Source organism: Phascolarctos cinereus, unplaced genomic scaffold, assembly GCF_003287225.1.
Source record: "Phascolarctos cinereus isolate Bilbo 61053 unplaced genomic scaffold, phaCin_HiC Scaffold_2;HRSCAF=192, whole genome shotgun sequence".
NCBI lineage: Eukaryota > Metazoa > Chordata > Mammalia > Diprotodontia > Phascolarctidae > Phascolarctos > Phascolarctos cinereus.
This window is the reverse complement of record NW_027555625.1, coordinates 174860118-174883285: the sequence shown is the minus strand read 5'-3', so window position 1 is coordinate 174883285 and position 23168 is coordinate 174860118. Positions and strand designations below refer to the sequence as shown.

Sequence of the window (23168 nt, the reverse complement as noted above, 5' to 3'; positions counted from 1 at the left end):
TTCCTTGTAAGAAATAAGTTTAGCCAAACAAATCAAACCATTGGTCATCCCTCCTTCCATACCTTTAGTATATACCTTGCTGAAAGGAGTGGGAGATGTGCTTCTGAAGTCATGATTAGTCACTTCTTGATTAGAGTTCTAAAGTCTTTTAGAGTTGTTTTCCTCTACTTTATTATGCTCATTGTGTAAATCATTTTCCTAGTTTTGTATACTTCATTTTGCATTGATTTATACAAGTCTTCTCAAGTTTCTATGAATTCATTTTATCATTTCTTATATGATTCCATTATATCCATATCATTTTGTTCAACAATTTCCCAACCAATGGATACCCATTTTATTTTTGTTCTTTGCTATGTAGTATACTTTTCCAGGCTTATTGCACATTACTCCCTTTTTTTTCACTCCAGTGGAACTGGCCCATTTGCTATTCCCTAAGCTTAATACTCTGTCTTTCACCTCTAGGCCATTGAATAGGCTGTCTCCTTGATCGGTGGCCCTGTCCCCCATCTCTGGAATGAACTTCTTTCTCATTACTACTTTTTAAAATCTCTGGCTTCATTCAGAGATTAGCTAACCTACCTTTTCCAACAGGAAGCCTACCCTAATCTCCTGATTCCCCTAATTTTAGTGTTCTCATCCTCCTCAGATTATTGTGTGTATATGTATATAGATATAGATATATGTATGTATATCTATTTATATATAAAACATCAGTTTCATTTTAGGTTTTTGGAGGAGGAGGGGAAGGGAAAGGGTAGTGGTATGATTTTTAACATTCAGATCACATCAATTTTGAGTATGTTGTGGTAGCACAAAATTGGTTGAAACAATCTCTGCCAAATAGCTTTCCAGTTTCCTAGCAGTTCTTATCAAATAGGGAAGTAGTTACTAAGGGTTTTTTTTTGTTGTTCTTCAAACCCCTTTAGCCAAAGAAAAGAAAATTGTGTTGTGAACCTTTAGGGCAAATATTGTTTTAGTTTATTCACTAACTGCTTAAAATAACTACAATGATCTCCTACAATTCTTTAAACATGTGCATATTTGATGTCACACATATTTATAACATAATTGGACAATTTACTGTTTAAGGCACCATTAAAGAATTTTTAGCATTAACCCCTTGGACTATCATGGTGAATCCTGGTTCACAGATCACTAAATGGTAACCACTGGAATAGGGAGTTATTTCCTAGGTAATTTATATTCATGGGTCTATCAAACGTTGTTGATCCCAATCCTTTCATCAAATTTACCCATCCTATGTGGAATTCTCTCTCCTCCTGGAAGGTTTACTGATTCGATGAAACACTCTAATCTAAGGTGATAGTGGTTGATGCTGGTTCAATGTGTTATCTTTCCAAGATAATATTTCCAAGCTAACAGGGGCAATCATTCCCATTAGCTAAATAAAATGTGAGAGTTTCAGGTACCAAGTCAGAATCACTAGGGGGGAATCCTTCTTGGAGGGAAGTGGGGAGAAATGGTTAGTGCCTTTTTATTTCCCTCAAACTAAATAGGCAACTGCCTGCTTAATCAAGCAAAGTTGTCCTTAAATATAGAACCTCCTCACTCACTTTTCTCTTTTTTATCCCTGAAGAACATGGACATATTAGAAGAATTATTCTTTTTTATTTTTAATTTATTTATTTTTAGCTTTCAACATTCACTTACATAAGATTTTGAGTTCCAAATTTTCTCCCCATCTCTCTCTTTCCCCCACCCCAAGACAGCATGCAATCTGATATAGGTTCTACATATACATTCATATTGAACCTATTTTCACATTAGTCATGTCGTAAAGAATTAGAACCAATGGGAGAAACCACAAGAAAGAAGAAATAAACAGAAAAAGAAAAAAAAAGAGATGTCAAATAATGGGCAAAGATTTGCATTCAGACTCCATAGTTCTTTTTCTAGATGTGGACATCATTTTCCATCATGAGTCCTTTGGAGTTGTCTTAGATCCTTGCATTGCTGAGAAAAGCTAAGTCAATCAAAGTTAGTGATCTAACATTGTGGCTGTTACTGTGTACAATGTTCTCCTGGTTCTGCTCACTTCACTCAGCATCAATTCATTTAAGTCTTTGCAGGTTTTTCTGAAGTCTGCCTGCTCATCATTTCTTAGAGCACAATAGTATTCCATTACATTCATACACCACAACTTGCTCAGCCATTCTCCAACTGATGGGCATCCCTTCAATTTCCAATTCTTTGCCACCACAGAAAGAGCTGCTATAAATATTTTTTGTACAGGAGGGTCCTTTTCGCATTTGTATGTCCTCTTTGGGATACAGACCTAGAAGTGGTATTGCTGGGTCAAAGGATTACATTTTTGTAGCCCTTTGGGCATAGTTTCAAATTGTTCTCCAGAATAGTTGGATCAGTTCATAACTCCACTAACAATGCATTAGTATTCCAATTTTCCCTCACCTTCTGCAGCATTAATTATGTTCTTGTTTTGTCTTGTTAGCCTATTTGATAGGTGTGATGTGGTACCTCAGAGTTATTTTGATTTGCATTTCTCTAATCAGTTTCTCTAATCAAGAGCATTTTTTCATGTGATTGTAGATAGCTTTAATTGAAGAATTATTTTTGTTGCTTTTTGTAGCCCTTGTATCACTTCTTTAATTACTTTCCTTTGTAGTCTCCCAGTTTGGATTTAGAAAGTTAATTCTAACTAAAATATGTTTGATTAGAGTATTAAATATAATCAGTCATTTGAAAGTGAACATAGGCATAGGCATAGGCAGGTCTTTGGCATTAAGGTATGTTAGTTACTATCGTAATAATTTAACCAGATTTCAGATTTAGTGATTTGTTTTAATGAATTGTATTTAAAACTCCCAAATGAAATGCAACCTGTAAATGATTGTTTTATGTAAATAGGACATGTCATATAACTGCAAAACATTAATACATGTAAAAGTTATTTTTATCAGTACTTCTTCAAGTTATTTTTCTTGAGATTAAATATTTTGGGGAGCAAAAAGTTCTAGAAAGGAAATTAAACTTGGGCCTTTCAGATAGTGGAGCTTTTTAAGGGACTTAGTTCAGTTTTATGCCAATAAAAGAAGATACTGATCAGAAAAAGCAATTAGATTTGGTTTTCTGCCTGAGCAGAATTGTCAAGAAAAACTAAGAACCTAAGGGCAGGGGGGACATTGTGCAGATGGTATTCATAAAACTAGGGAAGATTAAATCTGGAGCCATGTTATAACACTGCCTTCTCTGACACATTTGTTGCAATCTAATCGCCTCATTTCTGCCTGATAACTGAAGCATAGGTTTGGAGTTCTGTACTGCAGACAATTAAAAACTCAACACCAGCATATTTTTTCATGAGTTTACAAATAGGCAGTTGGCTTCATATGGGTAATTTGATTTCTTTTGAATTTTATCATAATCACAAGTGGCTTTTGCTAGACATCTTGTTCTTTGTAATATGATTTGCCTTTAACTAAAATGCAATTCCTTTCAATCACTTTAATTTACTCCAGGACATTTGGTTGAAAAATTCAATAGCTAGCTCTTCCTTGGGAAAAGATAAATAGCCTATGTTTGAGAAAAGATTATTTTTTAAAAAATAGATAAAACAGACTTGTTTGTAGAAGATGAAAGAAAATTGCATTTGCCATAGACCTTGAGTTAGAAGTTAACAGAAAGCAAACAAAGGTAAAATTGGGCCTTAGTTCTCAGATAAATATAAGCTAGTTTTTATTAAAATGATACTTTGAAAAATTGTTGAGTAATTTGTAGAAAAATTGATTGCTACTCAGTATAATGCGATACAATCCTTTATATTGATTAAAACCTATATTCCTAAATTTGATCTGCTGATAGGTATTCTAACGAATGACCAGAGAATACTATTGAAATTGAGAGAGAAACATTTATGCCAATATCTTTTTACATTGGCTGGAAGTAATATAAATGTCAAATTGACCCTGACTAGAGCTAAACACAACGGTGAATCCACTGGAAGATTCTCTTGAAGTGTTCAGAGTTTAAAAGCTTTGTATAATTTTGAAGTTTCCAAAACATATCCATACATTATTTGACTCAGTCATCACAAATACCTATGAGGGAGGTTGGGCAAGTATTATTCCCATTTTATAGATGAAGAAACTAAAGTTCGGAGAGATGAGGTAATTTGCCCTAAGTCACAAGCGGATGAAGAGGGGAGCCAGGAGCAGAATGCAGTACTAGAAGGCATCCATCCACTAGATGATGACTCAGGGCATTTACTCTTAACTCTACATCTCATTGCTTTGACCTATCAATCAATAAACATTTGTTAAGTGCCTACTGTGTGCCAGGCACTATGCCAAATACTGTGTATATAAAAAGAGGCAGATGGTCCCTGCCTTCAAGGAATTTACAATCTAATGGGGAAACAACATGTTAATGAATATGTAACAAAGCAAGCTATATACAGGTGATAAATGGAAAATAATTAACAGAGGGAAGGCATTAGAATTAAGAGGGATTGGGAAAGGCTTCCTATAGAAGGTGGGATTTTAATTTGGAATTTAAAGGAAGCCAGGGAGTTCAGTCATCAGAGTGGAGGAGAGTGGGCATGGGTGCAGACAACCAGAGAACAATGGCTGGAGCCAAGAACTGGAGTATTTTGTTCACGTAACAGCTAGGAGGCCAGTGTCACTGGGTCAAAGAATGTGTGTTAGGGAGTAAAGTATAAGAGCACTTGAAAAGTAGGAGGGGCCTAGGCTGAGAAGGGCTTTGAATACCAAACAGAACATTTTGCATTTGCTCTGGAAGACAATAGGAAGTCACTAGCGTTTATTGAGAAAGGGGGTAATGTGATCAGACCTGCACTTCAGGAAAATCACTTTAGTGGCTCGTGGGAGTGGGGAAAGCCTTGAGGCAGGCTGACTCAGCAGGAGGCTGTTGCCCTACTCAAAGCCTAAAGTGATGAGGACCTGCACCAGAACAGCAGTGTCACAGGAGAAAGGGGAGCATGTTTGAGAGTGATGACTTTCAGACACTTTTTGGGTGAGATTCATCAGTCCATTTTCCTCTGTGCATAACTATCTACAAATAGCCAAATGAGTCTATTGAAATCCTAAGCACAATTGGAGGCCTAGCTCAAGTCACATTCCTTTCTGAAGTTCTGTCTTTATGCTTTTATTCATCCTAGCTCTTTTTACAAATAAGGAAACTGAGGCAAACAGGGTTTGCCTCAAAACAGGGGTGAATGGGGTATTCAGGGAAGACTAGCACCTCCATTGTGAGAGCTTGCTGAGTCCTTTTCAGGGCTTCCCATCCACCCAACTCTTACCTGTAGCTCCAAAAAGCTGCAGCTCAGTGACCATCCCCCAGTAAAACTCTCTCAGTAGATGGGCTAAACCAGGTGGAGGGTAACCAACAAGCCTGCAACCCATCAGTGAGTTGGGAGGATGTCTCTACCCCAAGCAAGTGAAGACTTTTCCGGGCAGAATGGACAGATGAGAACAATTTGTTCCAGTGGACATAAAAGCAGCTGAAGCAGGTGCTGTGAAGCACTTAGAGCTTGGACAGACATTGAAAATGTCAAGGTCATCCACTGCATTCTGGGTCATCACCAATCATCTTGACTTTTGTCTTGTCACTGCACTTCAATGACTAGAAGAGGGAGGCTAATGACTTAAATCCATTTCACTTGCAAGTTAAGAAATCACCTGGTCATTGGTCCTCTTTGAAAAGAAGGATGAACAACAATTCATCCTTGAGAGTCCCACAATCTGCCTTCTCTGTTTCTATTCTAAGTCACCAAATACTGAGTCTACAACAAACTCCTATACTAATTTCAGTTGGGCCCGCAATTCTTTTATTAATTGATTCCCATAGTGTCTTCTCTTCTTAAATTCCTGCTCCACCTAATTATACTCTTTCTCCGAAGATCTAAGAGACCTCACTATCTATTTTACTAGGAACATTAAGAACATCCATCATAAGCTCCCCCATTTCCTTTCCTTCACACTTAAAAATTTTTCTGTATCTCCACCTTGTCTCCTTTGCTCTAGTTTCAGAGGATACAATATCTAACCCCTCTGCTGGTATTCTTGATCCATCTCCTTCCATCTCTGTCAGGCACCATCATGCCCCATTAATCATTCCCCCTTTTCTTGTCTACTACCTTGGGTCATCTAAGTGGTATAGTGGATTAATCGAGGGGCCTGGAGTTAGGAAGACCTGCCACCTAGCTATTATTTTTTTATATTTTTTGTTAATCTGAACTTAATAAACATTAACAAATATGATTTTTACTTCATACAAAGAACAGAAAAATATAAATATATACAGATATGTCTGTGTGTATATATGCATATATATGTAAAATTTTAACATAGTAGTTCTAATAATACTCTGCTTGTCTGTGAACCTTTCTGAACTTCCTTCTGCTCTCTTCTGTGTATTTTTAATGTTTATTGACTCTTTCTTTTCTCTTTTTTGTTTTACTCTCCACCCCTAGCTTTTCCCCATGACTCCCCTTGCCTTTAAAAAAAAAAAGGGCTTTTGTAACAAATAAGTATAGTAAGGCAAAACAAATCCACACATTGGCTATGTCTAAAAATGTCTCACTCTACTCATCTAGTCCATCATCTCTCTGCCAGGAGGTAGGAAGGATGATTCATCAACAAGCTTTTGAAGCCATGATTGGACGTCTGTTTCAGTTGTTTTTTTCTTCCACTTATAAAAATGATAAACCTGTACTAAATGATCGTGCAGGTGTCTTCAGCTCCAAAATTCTATGAAGTACTATGCTATTTTATATATCTCGGTAATATTCTTGCCTTCTAATAAAAGCCTATATAACCAATATATATGTTCAGCTTATCCCAGAATTCTAGAACCTCAGAGCTAGAAAGAACATGAAAGACCAACTTACAGGCCAAACCGTACCTGAACCCCTCTACAACACAGTCAACAAATGTTCATCCAGTCTTTGCTTAAAGACCTCACATGAGGGGGAGCCAAGTTTCTCCCAAAAAAGCTCAGCCCATTTGGGATAGCTCTAGTTGTTAGGAAGTTTTTCCTTATATCATGCCTGCTTGTTTCTCTGTAACTCGTAATTCTGAGTCCTATAGCCACATAGAACAAGTCCAACCTTTCTTTTCCATGACAATCCTTCATCTACTTGAAGACAATTTACCTTATTGAGTTTATAATACATTAAAAACCCCAGAACTTTATTTTGTCTCCTAGATCTTTTTCTGTTTTGTGTATCATCATTATACTATATAGAATTTACAGTAATTTTTCCTCCCAGAACAGACTGATGTTCATACCTTCCTGTTTGATGTCATCTCCTTGTTTAGAACACATTAGTGGTTGTGCTAGTAAGTCCAGATCAGTATGATGCTACTTCTAGACCTCTGAAGTAACTCTGATTTGTTGAACTAAAAGGAGTTATTTATTAGTAAGAAGAAATGTCATTCAAGTCACAGTAGTAACTTATGCTTTTCCTGACTGTTAAAACAAGTGTATTCGTTGACCTGCGAACAACTCTTGGAGGAGGAGAAAGATGTTTAATTTGAAAAATAGGATCATTGTCTTAAATCTGGATGGAACCTTAGAGATCATAGGATTATAGACTGAGAATTACAAAGAATAAAGTCCAGAGTGATTAATTTACTTTCCCAAGGTCACACAAATATGGAAGTGGCAGAGTCAGTATTTGAACTCACGTATCCCAAATCCAAAGTTTTTTCAACTGCACCACAATGTCTCTCTTTTGTCATTCCAAATAATTTGGATTAATACTGACAATATTTTGGTAATTGTGGTCTAGCCACAATAGAACATTTTTTTGAGAACAGGTTCTGTATTTATTATCTCTGTTTTATTTAACATTTAGCATCTTTTCATTTCTTAGTAAAGTTAGCCATAATCATGTCACGGTATTTCCATTTGTCTAAAATGCTACTCTTATCTTCTGTGTCATAGCTCAAAATATAATTTTCTTCATTTAATCTTTGCATTGAACATACTGTACTTGAAATATTCTACTTTAAGGGAATCAGATGTTTACATAAGAGCAACTTGACTTATGATATAGATAGTTGTGATCTCTTGGGTTAGTTGAAAGGCATAGACTTTAAAAAATAAAAAAGCTTGTTTATGAGCAACAATTTTTGCCTGTGCCTTCTCCTTCCAGACAAGAAAGCCATTATAAAAAAAAAATAGCTGAAAGTAGTACACCCTTCAGAGGAGGTTTATAGTAGATTCTTCTCGTTTCAGGGAAAGTAAGCTTCATTTTAATGGAATTTTTCTTCCTGTGTATCTGTCTTGAGTATTCTTTTGCACAAAGTAGTGCAAAGAATAAGCATTTTGTACCTTAAATTCAGAAAATTATCAACTCTTAGAGTCATAAGATCATTAGATTTTATAGTTATAATACTAAAACTATTATGCAGTGTCCCTCTCCCCATTCTTAAAGTGAGTGCTATATTTTCTCATGTAAAGTATCTTTTTTTTGCTTATAATGTTTTCTTTTAATCACTTATCATTTTTTGTTTGTTTAACCTCTTAGAATCCTTACTAGTTAAATATACATATCTCTGTGAGCTAGGCAAGGATTGTTATGCATGGGATTTGAAGCAGTGACTCACCAGCAGAATGAGTGTTGTTAGTCACAAAGCTGATGTTTTGTGACCCTCAAGTAATATTCACTGCCAAAATTTTGGTTGCTGATTTTATAGTATTATGAAAAACACATAAGGGATCACATCTTTCTCTCATCTCCACCTCCAGAAGCCTAGAGCAGAAGGCATAAAATATCTGATACTTTTTAAATTTTTAATAGTTTATTATTTTTAAAGTTAACAGATTTTTTTAAAAAATTATCCTGGCCCTACTGCTTCCTTTATCCCCACCACTGAGCAAATTAAAAACAAGCAAACAACAATAACAAAGTCCCCAGTACAAAGCTGCATAGTCCAGCAAAACAAATTCCTACATTAGGTCTGAAAATGTGCTTCCCTCTGCATTTTAAAAGTTCATCACCCTGGTCAGAAGGTGAGTGGAGTATTTCATCTTCATTTTTTTGAACTTGTGGTCTATCTTTGTACTGATCAGAGTTCTAAAGTCTTTCAAAGTTATTTTTCTTTGTAATGTTGTTATTGTATAAATTGTTCTACTTTTCCTTCTTATTTCCTTCTGCATCAGTTCCTAAAGGTTTTACCAGTTTCTTCTGGAATTGTCCATTTCATCATTTCTGATGCAATATTAGAGAATATCTGATACTTTACATCTCATTATATTCTCTCAGCCAAAATGAATATACTGAGTTTCAGTGAACATTTGAAGATTATATTGAAAATGGTGTCCCTATTTAAGTCATAATGGTCAGCAAACCTTTATTAAATATCTGCTATGTGAGTAGTGCTTCTAATATAGTCTTTTCATGCAGCTATGTTCACATTTGATTTCTTGGCTACTATATCACACTGTTGACTAGTGCTAAGCAAGGGGGAAGGGAAGAGCATATGTGAAGATAATAGGAATAGTAGGCATTTAGGGTTTACAATGCAATTTCCTTACAGTAACCCTGTGAGACAGTCAATATTGTTATCCCCAGTATATGGAGGAGAAAACTGTGAAGCTCAGAGAGGTTGTGGTTTGCCAAAAGTCACAAAGCTGGTGGGGTCTGAGCTAGCGAATATTTGAGAGTCTCTCCTAACTCTTTCTGTTGCTCTTTCTGCCATTCCACACTGCCTGCTCTAGGAGAGTTTCTATAGGTGCATAGCTATAAGGATGCCAGGTGACCTGAGAAGTCATGTAATTTAACTCATCTTTTAGAATATATTTAGAAGATCTTTGCAAACCTCAAAGTTATATATCAATATTCAGCTATAATAGATAAGGAGGCTGAGGCTGAGGTTACATAAAGAAGGAATAAGAGACAGAGCTAGAATGGAAACCCACATCATTGGCCTTCAGATCTAATGTTTTATCCATTAAATCATACCGTTTCTGCAGGCAGAGTAGGGAATGAGGCTTTTTTTAGTCCTCTGTTAAAAAAAAATTGGTTTTATACATAATAGCTTCTACTGATAACTATGATACACAATAATATAAGTATTCTAACATCCTAGAGAGAAGGTTTCCCAGAAGAGGTGGCAGCATTCAGTTGGACCTCAGAGGATACTCAGGAACTTTAAATGGTAGTGAAGGTGGAAAAAGAATGTTCAAGGAGCCCAGAAGAGCGTGAGCAAAGATTGGCAGGTGGGAAATCACAGAGCATGCTCAAGAGGTAGAGATCACTCACAGGCTCGGGGTTGGATATCTGGGACCATTCAAGCCATCACATACTTATATAAGAGTTCCCTCTACCTAAGTAACTGTCAAGTAGTTATCCCACCTGTCTAGAGCAATAGTAAAATTTTTCTTGTTGGTAAGAATGAAATTTCCCCTCTCTGTTTTTAAAGATGAAATTATCATTAAAGCAAATCTGACAGATGTCTGTATAATTGAAATCTGCCAACATATCTCTGTTATGCTTCTCTGCTAGGCTTGTGATCTCTTTCTTCCATTCTTTTTTATTTTTCCTTTCTGTCCAGAAGATCTGTAGTATGCTGCATTAGGATTTATTCTCATAAAGAAATAACTTTTCACAATTTTGGTAAAGGGAGGAGCTTGTGACCAAACAAAAGGGATAGAGAGAATCAGAGAATATAAAGTGGAAAACCTTGATTACATAATTAATTTTTCTTTTGCACAAATGAAACCAATACAGTTAAAATTAGAAGGTAGTGTACTGAAGAAAAAAAATATTTGCAGCAAATTTCTGATGCAGATCTCATATCTAAAACAAATAAGGGAGTGGATAGAGCGCCGGCCCTGGAGTCAGGAAGAACTGAGTTCAAATCAGGTCTCAGACCAGACACTGACACTTACTAGCTGTCTGACCCTGGGCAAGTCACTTAAACCCAATTGCCTCACCAAAAAAAAAAATTAAATAAATAAAAGTCAATGAAACCAATAAAGAACTAATTCAGATATAGAAGGATAAGAGTCATTCCCCTGTAGAAAACTGGATAAAGTATATGAAAAGTCAGTTCTGAAAAGAAGAAATCTAAGTCATCAATAATTACATGAAAAAATGCTCCAAAACACTAATGATAGAGAAATATAAATTAGAGCACCTCTGAGGCTTTACTGCATACCCATCAAATTGGCAAAAATGATAAAAAGGAAAATGACAGTTGTTGGAGGAACACAGCCAGGAGCAAGTCTACAAAGCTGGAAGGCTGCAAAAGGAGAGGTCTGTGAGCTAAAATATTGTCTAACAAAATGAACAATTGGTCAAAAATGATTCCATATGAGTCAACCCATCTTTGTGTAACTCTTTAGCAATCATTGTTTTTTATTTGTTATCAATACCCTCATTTCTCTTTACTCACTATTTTTTTTTGGTAAAATTAACCTTGGATCAGTGATTAATGTTACCTTCAGATGTATAAGAGCATTTATGTTGCATAACCTAAAAATCTTGCCAGTTTATTTTTGTCAGTTGGGAACATTTTCAGTAGCATACTCCTTTTCGTGATTGTTGTAATATCCTCATTTCTCTTTGTGTATGAATTGCTCATTTTGGCATCTCTTGCAAGATATTATTTAGTTACACTGAAAAAATAAACTGTTTTTCAGTGGGGTGGTAATCCAAGTTCACATGAGATGGGCAGCAGTTTATCTAAAAAAGATCTGTGAGATTTAGTGGGCTACAAGTTGACTATGACTTGATAGTGGTTTGGAAGCTGAGAAAGCTAATGCAGTATCTGACTGAATTAGTAAAGGCATTATGTCCGGAGCTAGAGAGGGGAATCATAATTGCTGTACCAGACCACAACTAGGGTATTGAGTTTATCTCTTAGTATCATATTTTAGGAAAGATATTGATTAAACTAGCAAGTATCCAGAGAAGGGCAATGTTGGAGGGCTGCCCACCCTTAGCCCTTTAGATCATTTGAAGGAAACTGGGAAATGTCTTAACTTGAAGAGAATGAAACTTAAGAGAATATGATTGCTATTCTTTAAAATAACAAGAGCAATAAAATGTAATTTTACTTAGACCTTTGTTTAGGACTAGGGGAAAGAATTGCTATAGTATGGTACTCTTATAAACACCACATACAGGAATCAAAGCTTAACATTTTTCACATCTAAATTGTACAAATAGAAAAACATCAGAACACGGAGGGGCTCCAGACAAATGGATGTAAAAGTAAAACCTTAGTGAAGCTTTCATTTTAAATGTACAACGCTATTTAAAAAGACACAGACCAATTAGTATTATTCTTTTAAAATCTATACCTCCCAAAGATATAAATGGGTAAATGTAGTTGGTAATTACATTTTTGATTACTGCTTTTAAAGGTTTTCTCACTCAGGATAGAGACACAATGTGCATAAAGTAAAAATAAGTTCTCATTTTACTTGATAAAAACAATTATGAAGATCATGGAAGGTCATCTGACACATTGCATTTCCCCATATTCTTTCCTCTCCTCTTTGGAGCTGGCACCTTTCATTCTTTGTTAGGCATCCAATACCTTTATGTTCTTTCTCTTTCATTTTCCTATCAAAATCTGCTCTCAAAGGCTCTGAAACTCATTTTAACATTTATAGACTTCTTTCAGATTTGTAAAGTGCTTTACATATATTAACCTCCCTCAAAGATATATGCATTTTTAACAGGCTGGCATAGCTTAAAGATTAAAAAAAAATTTAACTTATAATTTCTGGTACCAATTAGCAAAATATAAGTATGCAGTTTAGGCATCTGGTTTTTTTTTTCCTGCTCTCCTATCTACCTCATAGGAAGCCAGCTAAATGGTTCATGTTTTCGGGCTTTTGTCCTGATAGAAAAAATAGCTCTGCCACTAAGAGCTGTGTGATCTTGAGGAAGATATCTATTTCTGGGCCCCAATTTCCTCACCTGTGAAAGGAAAAGATTCAGTGATTTTAAAAATCCCTTCCAACTCAGTCTGTGTCTTTCAGCTTTAAAATTCAACTGCACCATATATACACAAATTTAGTTTCTTGAGAACTCCGAGATTCAGAGGTCCATTTAAGCCAGGACAGTGGGTCACAGTGGCAAATAATTGGAGCTGTCCTCATTTTTTTAAATACAGTAGGCCTGTTTGTTTACCTAGTGTGGAAAAAAAAATTAATCACCAATGTAATATATACTGATTTGCTGAAATGCACCAAAAACCCTATTAATGTGAACATGTTTAAAATGTAATACACAAAAGAATTCTCCATTATAAGAAATGAGCATAACTTTTCAGTATCAATATTAAGACTTTATGAAGGGCATTTTGGATTTCACTGATCTGGTTATTTCATATCTCCAATCACTTTGTGTTAGTTACAGTATCAGAGAGGTTGTAGCCTAATGCCAAATTTGTTACTGTGTCATACACTAAGAGGTGTTTTGCATGGTGACCCTACTGTGTGGGAAGCATATGGTTGGCAAACTGTGAGCTTGTGAGCTTGGTATATCTATATTTAGTTGCAGTTGAGAGGTTACAAATTTGTTAGAAAATCCTACTAGTAATCCTTTGGAAATAAACAGATGAATCTCTGACCCTTTCTATCTAAAATTTATGTTATGAGCCCCTTGGACCAAACAGAGCAGCTGTCTTAAATTAATGTAGATAGTAGTAGCACCTTGAACATGATCAGCCAGTAAAGATATTAATAGTTAAAAAGCATTTGTCTGATTTCTCACTTTTTTCCACATACTTTGCATGTATAAACCGTAACAAAATCCTAGTATATTTGATTTATCTCTGATAAGTATGAGGTACGAAGTTGTAAATTTAACTATATGTATGAAATGTAACAAAGTCTTTGATTACCTTCATTGGTGTCAAATCTTTGTATTTTGAAGTGAATCTAGTTTTCAGGAACAACTTAAAGTTATATGGAGTCAATTCTCACAAATTTGGTGGGCAATGAAGCTGAAGTAGGGCTTTTTTTAGTTGAAAACAAAGTATGATTACAAAATATGAGGTGGATATGTCTATGTGATTTATAAACAAGCTTTGGAAATAAATCCTAAAAAGGTATGTTTAAAAATGTTTTGTGCAATACAATCAATTGATGAATATTTATTTAATCCATTAGTATGTGCTAAGAGGGCAGTTAAGTGGCACAGTGGATAGAGTGCCAGGCCTGGAGTCAGGAAGACTTCTCTTCATGAGTTCAAATCCAGCCTCAGATATTTACTAGCTGTGTGACCCTAGGCAAATTACTTAAGCTTGTTTGCCTCAGTTCCTCATCTCTAAAATGAGCTGGAGTAGGAAATGGCAAACCACTCCACTACCCTTGCCAAGAAAACAAGTATCTCTGATAAAGGCCTCTTTCTCAAAAATATAAAGAACTGAGTCAAATTTATAAAAATACAAGTAATTCCCCAATTGATAAATGGTCAAAGGTTATGAACAGGCAGTTGCAGGCAAAGAAATCAAAGCTATCTATAGTCATATGAAAAAATGCTCTAAATCATTATTGAGAAACACAAATTAAAACAACACTGAGGCACCACCTCACATCTATCAGATTAGCTAATATGACAAAAAAGGAAAATGTTGGATGTTGGGGGGGATATGGGAAAACTGAGGCACCAATGCACTGTTGGTTGAGTTGTGAGCTGATCCAACCATTTTGAAGAGCAATTTGGAACTATGACAAAAAGGCCACAAAACTGCATACCCTTTGATCCAGCAATACCACTGCTGGGTCTAGATCTAAAGACATCCAAAAAAAGGGAAAAGGACCTATTTGTACAAAAATATTTATAGCAGCTCTTTTTGTGGTGGCTAAAAATTGGAAATGAAAGGGATGCCCATCCATTGGGGAATAGCTAAACAAGGTATGCGATTGTAATGAAATATTATTATGCTCTAAGAAATGACAAACAGGACAATTTCAGAAAAACCCGGAAAGACTTACATGAGCTGGTAAAGTGAACAGAGCCAGAACATTGTACACAGTAACAGCTATATTATATGATGAAGAACTATGAATTACTTAGCTCTTCTCAGTAATACAGTGATCCAAGACAATCCCAAAGGACTAATGATGAAACATGCTACCTGCCTACAGAGAAAGAACTGATATTGATTGAATACAGACTGAAGCATGCTATTTTTCACTTTCTTTCTTTCTTTCTTTCATTTTTTCTTTTATTTAAGTCTTCTTATACAAAATGACTAATATGGAAATATTTTACATAATTGCAGACGTATAACCTATATCTGATTTCTTGCCATCATGGGGGAAGGGAGAGGAGGAAGGGAGGGATAGAATAACTTAAAACTTTAAATAAAAATGTTTTAAAATTTAAAAAAAAACCCACAAGGGGTCACGAAGAGTCAGACATGACCTAAAAAAATGACTCAACAAAAACAAAATGTGCCAGGAGCTAGAAATGCAAATGCAATAAATGGAATGATCCCTGCTTATAAGGAATTCATATTCCAATGTTTAAGACGAGAAGTACAAATGTAAATAGGTACAGAATTAATATAAACAGAATAAATACCCCAAAATGTGGTAATTAAGTACAAAAAAATAGTTAAGCAGCATCTTTGGCTAAGTATATTACTTCTTACAGTAGAGTTTCCAGGAATAGGGAAGGTATAATAGGAATAAGGAAGTAGGTTGATTTGTAAAATTTGCCTTGGTGGCAGTCCTGACCCCTAATAAAGCATGATTAATGGATCATTATTAAGAAACTTACAAGGGAGTTTTACCTAGTTGGGAAATCCTAGCTGCAAGGACCAGAAATCTCAGCCTTGAGAAATACACAGAACATTCTGTGGTCACTTTCTTAATCTCATTTCATGGACCTGTTTATCACTGAAATTATCGGGAATTTAGCCCTGCTAGCCTGCACCGCATTTTGTAGACACTTCTATTTCCCCAGAAATGAAGTACCTGTCTTATCCTCATATGATTTAAGAGCAAAATTACAAAGTTAATTGAGGTTTGATTAGTAGAATCAGATTTAGAATTCTCAGTTAATACCCTACAATATTATGGCAATGTGGTATAGTGAATAGAGAACTAGCCTGAGAGTTAGGAAGACCTTGATTCAAGACCTACTTGTGGTATATATACTGGCTATTTAACCCTGGCCCTCCCAGTGCCCCACAGTAATTCTATAGGTTGCAGAACATTTGCTGATCTACATTAGTGAATTAAGTTTCCTTCCTAGAACTTCACTCTCAAATAAAGAGAGAGAGAGAGAGAGAGAGAGAGAGAGAGAGAGAGAGAGAGAGAGAGAAGAAGGAGAAAAAGGAGAAGGAGGAGGAGGAAGAGGAAGAAGAAGAGGAGAAGGAGGAAGAAGAGGGAAGAGAGGAAGCAAGAAATTATGGTACCATTAAAACATAAATATGAAGAAACCAAGGAAATGTGGCAAGAGAATCAGCTGAACCAAGACATAACACATGTTGTTTACCACTGTATTTATTTTAAAAAAAGAAAGAAAGGAAAGAAAACTAAAGAATACCAAACACCAGAAGGCAGCAGAACTTTAGAAGGGGACATAAAGCAAATGCACCTTTTCCTTGTTTTCATGTATATCAATAGTTCACCTCATTAAAATTTCAGTGTAATGTATTAATGTTTATGTATTATTTCATTTATTTTTTTGAATGTTCATTTGGTTATTGGCTTTTATTATTGGTTTTGTAGTTAATTCTTTTTTCAAAAAAAAATGAAATAGTCCAATCACTACATTATAGATGAGGCAACAGAGGCCCAGAGATATATTAACTTGGCCCTATGTCCCCACCAGTGGCAGAATTTGGACTTTCACTCAGGTTTCCATATTTTGTGCCCCATCCTCTTCCTACTGCCAGGCTGTCATAAATTAATTCTCCTTTCCTTTCCCTTTCTTCTTCCATCTCACCAAGACCACCATCAATACTCAGAGTCAGTGATTCCTCTGGATCTATCACATTCTTTATAGTGATGAAGGGTTTATTCAATCCTTTTGCAATAGGAGTGCTAATGTGTTGGGCACCATTAAAACAGGTTGAAGAACAGTAACTGCCTTTTAAGATGACAGTCTTTAATTGCTGAAAAGTTACTCTGAGCAAACCTTATTTTAAAAATCACCACAGTGTAAAACTAGAGGAACAAAAAAAGCCCCAAAGATTGCAGTAGGGCTCCTCCTAGTAATCATAATAAATATTCCAACTTGATTTTTAACAGAAATAGCATGATCTGACCTGACTTTTGGCACCTTGGCCTACCAGGTATTATAAGAGGTATTTAAATTGTTTTAAGCAGTTCTTCCAACCTGATATTGATGACTGCAGTTTTTTGACTACCTGATTTTCTCAGTAACCCTGGGGCCTGATATAAAAGGAAAGTACTCGGGAAATTAAACATCATCTTGAGTGAAAGTTATTAAATAAATGATATTTTAAAATAGGCTAAGAAAATATTTTCCATTTCCAAGACTTGGGGTATATTTAAATTACAGTTTTCTTTCATTCTCTGTTAAGAATATATCTCCTCATTATTTATCCTAATATTGGCACTTCAGCAAAGCTCATAACATGGCATGTTTATACTGGAGAGGGATTGGACCTATAATTTTATTAGTATAGGGAACTCCCAGATGAGGACATTTTCTTTTCCAATGCAGGTCGGAACCTTCTCTGCCACTTAAAATCTTCTAAGTGGCACTTAGAGCATTGAGAGGTTACTCAAATTGCCCAGAACCGCACATATGTCAGAATCAAGATTTAAGCTCAGAATTTCCTGGCCATGAACAAATTGTTCTATTTCCTACTCTACACAGCCTTTCTAGAGCCAGAAGAGGCCTTAAACTAACTGCCTCCTATTAGAGATGAATAAACTAGATCTAAAGTAATGGAGCAACTTAGCCATGGACACACAATTACTTAATGTCAGGGTTCTAACTGGAACTCAAATCAGTCCAGCCCTTGTTCCCTGTTTTGCCTCATTATACATACACTGATATAACTGTATAATAAAGGAACAAAATAACTGTTCGAGAGCTCTCTATCTCATAATATGGTTTTGAGTGTTCACTGCCAAAGATTGGAACTGTATATTATTTCTTCTCATTTTTTCATGTCTCCTTGGCAACTGGTTGATTTTTTTTTTAATTTGAGTTTTTTCTTTCCTTGATAAGAATACATTTTTCCTCTGACTCAGTTCAGGTGTATCTGCACAGATTTGTATCTTGTTATTGTACACAGACGGCCTCTACTTTTGGGGCATTTTTTGTGAGGTATGGATTGTCATTTTAGAAAACCTTTCTATGGGGAAACAAAGGGAGAAAGCTGAATATAATGGTTGGCCTGAGCAGAGGGAGCCTGGTTAAAATTGATTTTCTTTGTCTGTTGTTTGCCACTAGGTATTAACAGACAAACTTTCTTAATAGCTCTTATAGATATGTTGGAAGATTATTTCCACATGTGCGTTTAGCATAGACCTGGAAACTATGCTATCAAAACTTCCCGCCCCTAAATGCATGCAGATTTTTATTTCAGTTTAAGAAATGGAATACCCCTAACTGGGATTGAGTAATAGAATTGGAAGGTTTAGACATGCTAATTTTTATAGGAAGAGGTTATTTGACCCATTACACAAGGAATATGTCTAAACAAATTTGGATTTTAATCTTGTGAGATAGGTATAAAAATAGAAATGTGGGGACAAGGACAGAAAGCATGAGATCTGGTAGAGTGATTTAATGCATGTTATTTAGTGATATGGAGAAGCAAGTAGAATAGATGTGAAGGTAGAGAACAGAAGGGGAGGAATACGAGTGGCTGAATGAGGGTTATGTCCCAAGTAAAGAAAGAGGCTAGATTGGGGAAAGTTTCTGTGCGAGAAAACACTGATTAGTATTTCTTTGTTGGGGTTTAAGTGGTTATGAAGATAACCTTTTCAAATTGGAACTAAAATATAGGCCTGGGGCTCAGCAAGAAACAGTTTTATTTTCTCAGTGACAGAATGACACTAGCCTCCTTGCTATTCCTTAAACAAGACACTCCATCTCCTGAGTGGATATTTTTCTTGGTTCTGTCATACATAGAACATTCTTCCTTCCCATCTCCACCTCCTGGATTCCTTGGCTTCCTTGGCTTCCTTCAACTCCCAAGCTAAAATCCCAACTACAGCCTGTCCCAATTCCTTTTAATTCTCAGGCCTTCATTTGGTTGATTATTTCCTCTCTGAGATCACACTCTAGCTGTGTGGAGAAAGTCATTAAATCTCTCAACACCTCATTTTCCTCATATTTATGATGGAATAACAATATTTTAATGACACCTTGCAGGATTGCTATGAGTAAAACTCTTTGTAAGTTTCAAATCATGATATAACTGAGTTGTTCTTATTAGCTAGACAGGATGAAGATATGAGGATTTATGGCTACATAAAGGAAGGAGATAGTCAAATTGAGAAGCAGATCTACTTCATTACCTTGAACTAGTTTATTTTGCTACATTTATTTAAAGATGTCTTTTGACATATAATTGTCTAATGTTGATTTTTGCTGGACAAATTATTGATATCCTTTAACGACAAGCTCATTTTGTAGCTTAAAACACTTGACTGTTTGTATAACTCAAACCATTTTCCTTTGTGCACTAGATAATTAACTCGGGCTACCTTTATCATAAATCATTCCTAAGACTGTGATTATTCCCTTCATTATTATGAAGAAAGCCTTGATTATTGCTTATGGTTACTACAGCACCACATCTGACATGAATAGAGGTGACAGAAGCATTGTTAGGGCCTTTTAATTCAGTTTTAATCATATACCAACTTTTCCAGTCTGTAGTCTAGAGCCAGTATTCATCATTACAGATTTTCAAATTTTAAGTTCCCAGAAAGAGAATACTTCCTCCTGCCCAGGTAGGATCTTAATCATAAATAGTAATTTAAAAAAGTTAATAATCCCCCTTGTCCAAGCTGATGTGAAACTCCTTCTGTGACTATTTACCCCATTTTCTTTCCTTTGCCCCTTTTAACTGGATACTCACACATAAAATGTGCTTATCCTATGCTTGATGTTCTCAATTTATGCCTTTGTTCAATGCTTTTATTCTAGTTTATTTTATGTAATATATGTTATGTGTATATATGTGCATATATGATATATGTGTATATATATACTGGGGGAGGGGAAGTAGATCTGAGACTGTGATTTCATCTGTATAGGGAACTCTTAGTATGACAACATCCTGTACTGATATAGATCAGTAATTCATCTGCAACTTATTGTCTTAAACATTGCATGGACACTAAGAGATTAAGTGACCTGTCCATAGTTACTCAGTGACCATGTGTCATAGGCCTTGAATTGAGGCCTTCTTGATTCCTGGGCCTGGCTGTCTTTCTGATGTAACATGATCCTCCCTTCACCCCAATTGACATATGTTATTCAATATAGTTGGGTTGTGGGAAATAAACTGTTAAAATTTATCAGAAATTTGATTAGTACATCCTTACCACATATGCCATAATTTGGATGACCAACACATCACTAAACTATACTGTGAAGTAATTAATTTTTTTATTAGATGACTCAGAAAGTTTTGTAGTTACACCAGTGCAGCAATTAAAGGTATACATGGATTGTCCTTATATTAAGGATGTAGAAATATTTGTCCATGGAAATCCCTTCTCCTTGGACTTCCCTTGTCCACTGAATGACTTCCTCCTAAAAATAATTAATAGAATCATAGATTTAGATCTCAAAGGGCTTATCAAAGTCTTTTAGTCCAACCCCTCATTTTTCAGTTGAGGAAACTGAGGTTCAGAGAGGTTAAGGCACTTGCCCAAAGTCACACAGGTAGCAAGTAGCAGGGCCAGGATGTGAACCTTGGATCCAGCGCTAGCTCCACTATACCATGTGACCTCCTATGATTTAGTGTAATTCAATTCAAGAAATATTTATTAAGCACCTACTATGTGTTTGTAGAATACTGTATTAGGTAATGGAAGAAATCAAAAGTTTGGGGAAGGGATCATAGAGCTTACCATATATTAAGAGCATATAAGACATTCACATATACCTTTAATGCAAATAATAGACAGTAAGTTTTTACTAATGTGCTATGTGACCAGCTCATCTTTCTTTTTTTTTTTTCTGGTAATATATTTCTTTGCTGACGTCTTTTAAATTCTATAAAAGCTGGATGGATGTTTATAGACAGTATTGTTATCATAAATAGCTAGGTGATAAACAGTAGATAGACCATTAGAAGACTTGAGTTCAAATTCTGAGCTAGATATCTATTAGCTATGTGACCCTGGGCAAATTACTTAACATTTCTCTGCCTCAGTTTCATCATCATTTGAAAAAAGAGAATACTAATATCTCTTAAGTCCCAGGATTGTTGTAAGGGTAAAATAATATTTGTAAAGAACTTCAAAAAGTTTAAAGCACTGTATTGATAATAATAATAAATACAAAGTATTATTAATATTGTCATTATTATTATTAAGCAGAGAGAGGCAATGATGTATTAAATCAGTCTTTAAAAATTTAGCAAGATATTCAACTAAGTAAAATTATCCCAAGGGCATTTAAGGATGAAAATTGAAAGACTACAAACAAAAGAGTGATGGAAAAGATTTATGAAATTATAAAAAAAATAATGAAACCACCACACCTGGACCCTGCCATTTTGATCCCTCAGATGCTTACAGAAAAAGTAGAAATGGCACAAAAGATAAGGAAAGTAATAGTATTTGATCAAGCATATTTACAAGAGATCTGTGCTTAGGCAATATAACTGTGCGGACATTGAGAGGCCAATTTACAAAATATCTAAAGGGATGGAAGAAACCAAAGGTATGGAAAAAATTGTGGACCTTCGTAATTTCAAAAACAGATGACCAAGAAAGCATCAGCAACTATTGATCTATATACCTACTTGTCCAGCTATACAAAACTTTATGAGAACCTTTTATATATGAATTGACAGCATTCTCGATGAGGGTATTATCGTGCAACAAATGGGCTTTTGGAAGCAACATTTAAAAAAATGTACCATATCTTTACAGTTTTACAGGTGACTAAAGGTGTAAAGAGTATAAAACCTCATTATGCTTATTGTTCATCGATCACGAAAGAGCATTTGACAATAGGGGGGAAAAGCTACTTTACAGGCTCTTTTTCCAACAAGTTGTCTCCCATCAAGATTATTTAAGATCCTTTTGTAACAACAGAAACAAACATCAGGCAAAGCATAAAACAAGAAGACATATGCACAGTAAAAGTTTTTGCCACTCTGATGGAGGAAATGTAACACAGCACTCAGGTCGAGGAGGGCTTCCCTGTGGATGATGAGGTTTTCCATATTCTCTTGTTTGCTTGTTTGCAGATAGCACAATGTCAAAAGATATTGCATAGACTCCTGGGGAAAAAATATGTAATCACTCAAAGGAGTTTGGCCTCTCTGCCCACATGGGAAAGGCTAAATGGATGGCCATTTGTCTATTGCCCAGATTTCAACTGAATGGTCATCCTTTAGAGCTTGTCTAGCAGCTTGTCTGGAATAGACATTTCAGATCTGGCATAGACAAGGCAGGTAGATAATAATCTGAATCTGAAGTTGAAAATCCAGACAACAGTCTGGATTGCTTTGGAGAAACTGCAAAGCACTTTTATTGGCTTCCCATAATGATAGAGACCCATCTTTTTAGTTCAAACAGTTTACCAGTATTGCTTTAGGTCAGCAAGACCTGGATAACCACTGCCTCCTAAAAACTAAGATAAGTGTCACACAGAGCACAAAAGAACGGCTTATGGTGAGTGTGAACAGGCTGTAATTTATAACCAATGAGGAATTCTAAAAAAAGAACACAAGCAGAAGATGTCAGCAAATAATTGTACAATGGAAAGAGCTATGGAAGGACTATGGGCTTGGTTAGGTAGCTAGAGTGAAGGATGGTGGGGAATGGCCAGATTGCTCCATTAGTATTCTTGTTTTGTTGGGAGAAAGCACTGAAGGACTCCAACATGTTGGTTGGACCCTGTAGTGAACTTTTGGTAGGACCAAGTCACACAGGATGGGCAGGTATGTATAAATTATGATCTGCATCTTTGGAGGGAAATTCTAAGTCCACAAGATCACAAATCCATTTGAGTATTA

The 23168-nt window shown here is 35.6% G+C and overlaps 1 protein-coding gene across 2 annotated transcripts in view; it reads left to right on the top strand.

Moving 5' to 3' along the window:
* Positions 1 to 23168, top strand: part of SHLD1 (shieldin complex subunit 1) — a 116951-nt gene that overhangs the window by 67232 nt on the left and 26551 nt on the right. Inside the window, exon 1 of one of the 2 annotated variants that reach the window (XM_078149731.1) lies at positions 8795 to 9018. The exons of the other annotated variant lie outside the window; for it this stretch is intronic. Coding sequence (XP_078005857.1) covers positions 8973 to 9018 — 46 coding nt within the window. The 5' untranslated portion in view covers positions 8795 to 8972. Of the gene's footprint in view, positions 1 to 8794; positions 9019 to 23168 lie in introns of those variants that run through there. 2 annotated transcript variants of the gene reach the window in all.